The sequence below is a fragment of the Pyxicephalus adspersus genome, chromosome 9, assembly GCF_032062135.1.
Source record: "Pyxicephalus adspersus chromosome 9, UCB_Pads_2.0, whole genome shotgun sequence".
NCBI classification, from domain to species: Eukaryota; Metazoa; Chordata; class Amphibia; order Anura; family Pyxicephalidae; genus Pyxicephalus; species Pyxicephalus adspersus.
This window is the reverse complement of record NC_092866.1, coordinates 64673867-64682271: the sequence shown is the minus strand read 5'-3', so window position 1 is coordinate 64682271 and position 8405 is coordinate 64673867. Positions and strand designations below refer to the sequence as shown.

The window sequence follows — 8405 nt, the reverse complement described above, 5'->3', positions numbered from 1 at the left end:
TGGGTTGAGTTATTACCTTGGGCTGAGTTTTCTTACAATAATCATGTCAGTGAGTCATCCAAGAAATCACCATTTTTTATTGTTTATGGGCAACAACCAAATATCCCACTCCCGGTGTGTTCTTCTTCTGGTATTCCTGCCGCAGATGCTACCACAGGAGAATTCTCTGAGATCTGGGAGGAGACTAGGGGTGCTCTTAAGGAGGCTTCTGTCCGCATGAAGGAATCCGCAGATAAGCGACGTAGAATTTCTCCTAAGTTTCGTCCTGGAGATAAAGTTTGGCTTGCCAAAGTCAATGACCTAAATCAAAGTCTAAAGCCCGTCATCCTGAACCGTTTTGTCAAGAGACCTGTCTCAGCTCCCGTAGCGGTCAGTGATGGGAACGTATATGAGGCAAAGGCCATTCTGGGGATGAAGAAGAGTAGAGGAAAAACCCTGTTTTTGGTAGACTGGAAGGGGTTTGGCCCTGAGGAGAGATCTTGGGAACCCAGAGAAAATATCAATGCGCCCCATCTTTTGAAAGAAATCCTGTCCAGGACCAGGCCTGAGGAGAGGGGGCGTAAAGGGGGGGGTACTGTTAGCACTGCAGGCCATGCCGGCGCCGCTGCTCCTAATCGCAGGCACGGGCGCCGGGTCCCATCTCTCAGGTAACCCACTACCTATGTTCCATGTCAGTGTTTCTTTCTTGCTGAGACTTGCTTTGGTGTGTGAGCTGGCATGGGTGTGTCTCTGAGGTAACACACACACGCCCTCTGTTTCCTTCAGCCTATGGCTGACGTCCTGCAGGTATTTAAAGGCACCTCCTATTACAGGAAGTTGCCTGAGCAATCTCTGGCTTACCTGCGTTACTCTCTGTGCTAAAGTGTTTTGTCTGTTTGCCTTGCTGTGTACCGAACCTTGCCTTATTCCACCAAGATTTAAAGGTCATGAAAGGATGGTATCAGGGTAGATGGGATGTACATATGATGGCTGATTAATGTTGGAGCATCTGGCGAGTTGTCCTAACACTGAACACTCCCGGAACAGCTATAGGAGTAAACTTTTACCTTACCTGCTTACCTGATTAATTCTCAAATGTTTTACTGAAAAAAAATTGTTAACAATAAATCCTTTGTATGAAATTTAAATAAACAGTACGTTCAAGTTATTATTTCATTATTTTTTCATTGTATGTAAAATTTGTATGTTTTTTGGAGGGTACCAAAATGGAGTGTACCCTGTATCGTAAAAACTGGATGTGATAGAAAAAACTGGGGACAAAAAATGCGTTACACAGTGGTATCATTCACTTTGCTTAGTAAAAAGTTTCTGCTCCTTTAGGAAATCATCCCCAGTGCTTGCTGGTAGTTTGCCAATTCTAGGCAGCATACCTCCGATGGCCAAATGTTTCAGAGAGGAGGACTGTATATCCTTTCAGATTAAACATTTCTGTAATTCAATATTAATGATATGTAGTGATTTTTCTCTGCAGCTAAACCAGCACATAAAAACCTTGCAACATGTTGGAGGCAGCACAGTTTATAAAGCAGATAAAGCATTATTCATACCATTTAGTCTTCAGAACCATCTTGTTGTTAATAATACTTTACTCACAAGGGGTGTTGGGAAATATTGCTGTGATGTTTCTGGCATTTGTGAATTTGATATTAAACATTTGCTAATTGATTGGAAAAATAAGAAGAATCAGGTGAGAATATTTGTGTTCAAAGGGTCTTGTAGTGTCCTACATAATTTGAGGTTATACATTTGGGTCCTAAACATGTTCAATTATGTAGGAAAAAATACATTTGGTAAATCTATGATTCATTCTTACAAGGAACAAAATATACAAGACACCAACACATGGCATTGTTTCTTTTTAGAGGGAATTGTCCAGTTTTCTAAACAGACCATCAGAACTAATTAACCACCTGGGCGGTTAGCCCGTGCCTGGTACGGGGTAAGAAAACTTGCTACTATCGTATACCCTGAACCAGGCACGGGGTAGCTAAAAATATAAACACGCATTACAGTGCAATCCAATTGTCATACAACATTGTATGACAATCAGATTATAACTGAAAAAAATACTTACCCTGTCCCCGCAGCTCCCCCGTAGACGTCTTCTGTCTTCATCCGGCGTGTGCAGGGACGATCTCTGGGGTTTCCCTGGTGACATCGCTGCAAGCCCTCGGTGCAGGAAATACAAATCAGTTTGTATTAAACTCAATACAAAAAAGCTGTATTGAGTCCAATACAAAGAAATCTTTATATACTATATATATAATTGTATCATAAATATATATATAGTATATATATATATATATATATATTATATAAGCTACTGTACATTTACATTGCATTATACACTATTTTTTTAAAGATTTTTTAATAATGTTTTATAAAATGTTTTTTTAAAGTTTATTATTAAATTTAAGTCTAAGTTTTTATTAAATGTATTATAAATTTAAGTTATTTTTTTTTTTCATCAATGAAAATAAGCTTTAGTGATGTTGTAGTATTTATTCCCTTCAGATCCACTATATAATGTGATGTGCCTCTGCTGCCTTAAAGGCCCCATAGTTTGTATTGTTTTTCCTTTAGTCATTTAATAAAGTTATCAGATGTAGCATCTACTTATGTTTCTATAAAAAAAATTGATATGAAGGAAGCAGGGTAATAAATAAAATGTATCGCTAATATAAAAAACATTAACAAAGCTTAAAATGAAGTCAGGGAAGTACTGGGCACAGATGTAGTAGTTGGTAAGGCGTATTGGGACCTCTGGCATGGAAGTCTCCTAAGATACCACCATGGTGACTCAGAACATCAATGGAGAAGTCCACAATTTGCACATTAGAACTAAGGTGTTAAAGCATTTGGCACTGTACCCCACAGACTATTAATGTGCAAACTAAGGTCTATAGGTGTCACGGTCCCTTCAGTGACAGAAGTTTAAGGATCTGTCAGACAAGCTGCATGTATGATTATCTGACAGCCTCTTTGGTTTTACTTGTTTCTGTGTTGTTGTTTGTAATGACGAAGATATTGCTACTGAAGATATTGGTAGTTTTGTCAGGTATCTCTATTTGTATAAGTTTTATTGATGCCTGAGGCATCTTGTTATAGGTAAGAATTGCACAGTTGTGAGGTGTATTGAGGTAAGTCTGTGTAGAGTGTGATGCCTTGGCATTGTTCCTTCATATGTAAAAAATGAATCCTTGCCAAAACATTTTGGAGTGTATGTTCTGGGATAAATTTAGGCTTCTGATATGCTTCATCAGCTTCTTCCTTCAGTGAAAAACAAAATTTGAGATTGGTTATTAGATTCAGGAATTCATATGAATGGATTATCATTCCTCTATCTATCTCCCATATCCACAAGTACTGTCTTCCCATGCTAACCATAGACTGGCAAATAAGAGGAGACACACAGATAGGTTGAACATAATACACTCTTGGCTAGCAGAAAATGAAGCCTACCATGGTAACCAATCCCTTCCCTAAATAATGCCTGCTACCATTTCTCAATCACTGTTTGTTCCACTTCTTTAAAAGCTGATATTGCAGACAGTTGAAATACATCTATGGAATCTGTTTTACCTGCTAAACTAAGATTCTGGACTCCCTGTGACCTTGATGCTGACTGAGCTTCAGTTTAGTCATTTAGCCTGGCCTGTGATCAGTTCCTAAATATTATTATACAATGATGTAGCAGCAGCCGGATAACTGTCTCTCCTAATGTACATCTCACACTGATCACTGTATTTAAGGCCAATAAAATGAGAATGAGTTACTTTTTACAGACATATTTTTCAATACATTTATTTATTTTTTTGCATAAAATAATGGATTAAATGATCACTGATTTTATTTTATTTTCCAGATAGTAAAAACTGCATGAAATGCTCGGACTATGAATGGCCAAATGAGAACAGAACTCGTTGTATTTCCAAACAAACAGAATTCCTTTCCTTCACTAATGACGAGATCTCAGTAGCTTTTATAGTCATCTCAATTTTGTTTTTTAGTAACAATCTTTTAGTATTATTGATTTTTATTTTATACCAGGACACACCAGTAGTGAAAGCCAATAACAAGAGCCTCAGCTTTGTCCTCCTGGTCTCCATCATGTTGGGCTTCCTCTGTGTCTTCCTCTTCCTGGGTCGTCCTGTGGATGTAACAACCAGGAAGAGAACACAAACAGGGATCATATCTTTTAAAAAGGGTTTAAATTGTGTAGATTTGGCCATTTAAAACTTTTAGGTATAGTGGTATACTCTTCTTGTCAATGACAAGTATAACAAATGGCAAAACAAGTCGAACAGATTGCCTGATCTATATATATCTGCCATTGATAGGTACAGTGTAGGTTCAACCAGTCAATCTCTCTGGTAGATGTAGCTGAAGAAATGTAAGAGAAATATGTTCAAAAGACTAATACTGACAGGTAGAAGATGAAAAAATATTAAAAATATAAAAACAGTGTGAGGTCCTTTAATATAAAAACCAGACACTTTCATAGTCCTGGGATCTTCCTGGAAAGGAAATGATGGCACTATGTGTGACAGTTTTCAACATCCACTGGCTGTTACTATGCTATACAATAGCTGGTAAATGTGTAAGATATTCAGATTGTCAAAATTAACTGTGTTAGTGACATTTTAACTGTGTTACCATCTGTAGAATAAAGCATATAATTCTTTATTTATAAGACTTTTATTTTGTTACAAACAGTGGATAAGAAATACAGTAAATAATGTAAACAGGTTGTAGAGAAACCAAATTAAAATGTGATTATACTGTTATTTTGTGTTTACTATTAATAACACTTGGTGAAAATGACAAAAATATTGGTGTAAGGTTGGCCACTTTTCTGTTCAGTGTTCAGTCAAAGTTTGTTCTTAATAGAGCAATGAGAAAAAGGATGAGAGCTTCTCACACATTCTCTTTGCTCCTTTTGAGATCAAGTCAGTATTTCTCTTTTGTATTTATTCTGGTTGTATCTGAGGCTATGTTACAGTGCTACAAACACAGGTTCTATGGCAATGCTGCTTGGACTCCTAGAAGGGCCTGTGTGTCCAGGAATCCATAAGTGAAAAGTTAAAAGGCTTATCCAATGGATTCACCATCCAGGAGCCACACAAAATAACACCAAATAACCCATTTATAATAGAGAATAGATAATGATACACTGATTTTTCCTATTAATAAAGAATTGGATGGTGGTATGCAAGCAATGAAAGACGGAGAGAGCAGAAAGAGTTCTGTGATCAGGGATGGATTCCTACTTTTTGTTCCCCCAGGCTAGTTACCTTGGAAGAAGGTTCCTAACTGTATTTTATAAAAGATTTGTCCAATAATAGGACATTACATTATAATGTTGGATGCAGAAGATAGAAGAGCTTACTATATATTATCTCCCACTGGCAAATATAGGATAAACACGAAGTGCAGTAAGGAAGGGTGTTGGCACACAGTGCAGATTGGTGAAAGACAGTCAATGCAGGTTTAAGTGAGGGTGCACACACACCAACCAGTCTGGGATTGACACCCACACACAGAGCTTTGGGGTGCACAGTGCAGACTAGGAAGTGCACACAAGATGAGAGAGCTACCTGTTAATAATCTCCTGCAGAATATCTGGGTATGGACACACACAGTGTAGGCTGAGAGGGGCACACAGTGGATGTTGGTGGGGACACACATACTGCAGGCTGAGGGTGGGCACACACCATACAGGCTGGGACACACACACAGTACAGAGTGCGAAAGTTAAGGCTGAAAAGGAGAACAAACAGTACAGGCTGGAGTGTGGGTGGGTACACACCATGCAGACCGGGGTGGGCTCAGAAAATAAAATATTTTACTTTCTATTGTATATCATTTATAAAGATGTTAAACAGTAAAAGTCCCAACACTGAACTCACGCAGGTGCCTCCAATCAGCTGTGACTGCAGGCAAACTCACATAAACTCTCAATAGAGATTCTCCATTGAGAGTTCATCTGAGTTCAGTTCCCATGATCATTGGTCTGTACTTATCATTGATTGATTCTGTAAGCGAGAAAGGCCTGATTTGCAGCCAGATCGAAATTACAAATTTCGCTCACTCATCCCTATACACCACTACTAATAACCTTAGACCATTCAGAGTATGAATCATTTAAGCCAGTTCTCTATCTATTTACAGATTGACTTTTCTAAACTCATTGCCCATAACTTGCATATTAACTGTCTGTGGGGTACGGTGTCAAATGCTTTAGCAAAGTTCAAGTATACTATATCAACTGCTACTCCACTGTCTACCTGTTTACTTACTTCCTCATAAAAAGTAAATTTGTTTGACAAATTCGGTCTTTCGTAAAGTCTTGCTAACTATCACTTATAATAATATTTTCTAGCAGAAACTCTTCTATGGGGTTCTTTATCATACTCTCTAGGACTTTACCAACTATGGACGTTAAACTAACTCTGTAGTTACCTGGTAATGACTTTGCTCCCTATTTGAAGATAGGAATGACATTAGCCTTATGCCAATCCATCGGTACCATGCCAGTGACTAAAGAGTTTCTAAAAATTAGAAATATTAGCCTTGAAATAACTGAGCTCAGCTCTTTGAGGACACGTGGATGTAATATATTATATCATGGTCGCAACAAAGCTGCCCCTTGACAGGAAGATGGGAGGTGACATGTTTTGAAGCTAACAAAAAAAACGCAACCTACACATTAATCAAACTTTACTCTAGAGGTAAGGCAAAATTAGATCAAAATTTACCAATCTTTGCTAATGGGGTTCCAGAATTTCACATAAAACATCCCCAAATTATTAATCTGCCTTAATGTACAAAAAAAACATGTTAGGGAGAAATATGCAAAGCATAAATACATCTCTTTACATAACCTTCAGGATTCCACATTGAAATTGTGGTTTTCGATGCTGCAATGCTCCTTTTCACTGTAACCGCTTTCCCTATATCTGGAATTTCACAGGTTGTGGCTGCAATAGGAATTTGGAGAGTAAACTAATGTTTGACAAATGTAAGATGTCTTAAGGAAACTATTGATGAATTTATTGTCATTGAATATAAACATTAATAGTTTGCCAACGATAAACTTTTTCAATAAATCAAGATAGAGCAAGGGAAGTGTTATTAAGTCCCTTTGCTACTACACAAACCAGGTGTGTGAGGTCAGTGTATGTAGCTACTAAGAGTCCTGGGACACCTACGATTAAAGCAGCTTAGGCCACAGCTTTTGTTTGGATAGTAGATGTAGGTCAGCTGAACATGTGTCGCTTAGGGCTAGAGAGGAATGTTTTATACGCATGGGTGATAGTTGTTTCTTCTGACCCATGGCTAGGGCCATTCTTGAGTAAGTACAGGGCCCTCCGGAGATGTTAGCAGGGATATAATTATAAGTCGTGTTTCCACAGGACCACAACCAGCCTGTGGGTAATTAAACATGTTGATAATGGCTAGGGGACAGCTGAGTGGAATTACAGAGCATAGGGTTATGAACACCTCTGCAATCCTTTTCAATTCGGTTACATAAGCGAAAAGAATGAGATGTAGAATTTTGAAAGTTTGTGACTTTCTGTAATGGTAATACCCTACAGTGGGATATTTCAGAGGGGTTACAAGTCATATGGTAACATGCATCTCCCTGGGTAATATTTATAGTATGTATAAAAATCATACATTTTTCTGGAGAATCATAGATTCTACAGTTGTTGCAAAAGTTATATGGGTTATGAAGTAAACGTATATCTCTTTCAGTAACATCAGTGTCATTGTAAATATTGCTAAAGACTCTAAGCAGTATGGTGACTGGAGTGGAGACAGCAATCAAACAAGAAGTTAACATATCTTAAATACTATGCATATCAGAAAAGCAAAAACTAGAGCTATTTTATATTTCTTTGGCAAGACGTTCTCATATGTTACCACGGAAGTCAGTCCAATCACTATACTCAAATCCTCGCCAGTGTATAGACAGTGTAGAGTCATTCTTTAGGCCATAGCTTGATTGGAGGCAAATGAAGGGCAAATCTTGGTGATAGTGGCCCAAACAAGGCAGAATGACATCATCAGGGCTCCAAAACTGCAGACAAGCATCCGGGCTAGTACTTGTGGATCAAGAAGCATCATCCTGGTGCTGGATGGGCGGTACCTTTTTCACTCTTGAAGCGTATATCCAGGTGGGTCCTCCACTGGTCAGCACGACTGTTCTAGTGATGGCTTGCACAGTGACCAGAGGTCCAAAGGGTGCTTGTGCAGAGCTTTGACCAACACTATTGTCTCTGGGCTTGAAAGGGTGCGTCGGTTGATCTGTAGGGAGAAGAAAAGAGATATCTCCGTAGTTGCTGTTCAATTTTTCAATTAACTTAGCTACATATTGATCCTGAATTTGTTGTAAGTCCCTG

General features: G+C 38.4%; 1 protein-coding gene across 1 annotated transcript in view; it reads left to right on the top strand.

Annotated features, from left to right (window-relative positions):
* LOC140337773 (vomeronasal type-2 receptor 26-like) overlaps positions 1–8405 on the top strand; it is an 86274-nt gene that overhangs the window by 1890 nt on the left and 75979 nt on the right. The window contains exons 2-3 of the mRNA XM_072421575.1: positions 146–444; positions 4051–4158. Coding sequence (XP_072277676.1) covers positions 146–444; positions 4051–4158 — 407 coding nt within the window. The remainder of the gene's footprint in view (positions 1–145; positions 445–4050; positions 4159–8405) is intronic.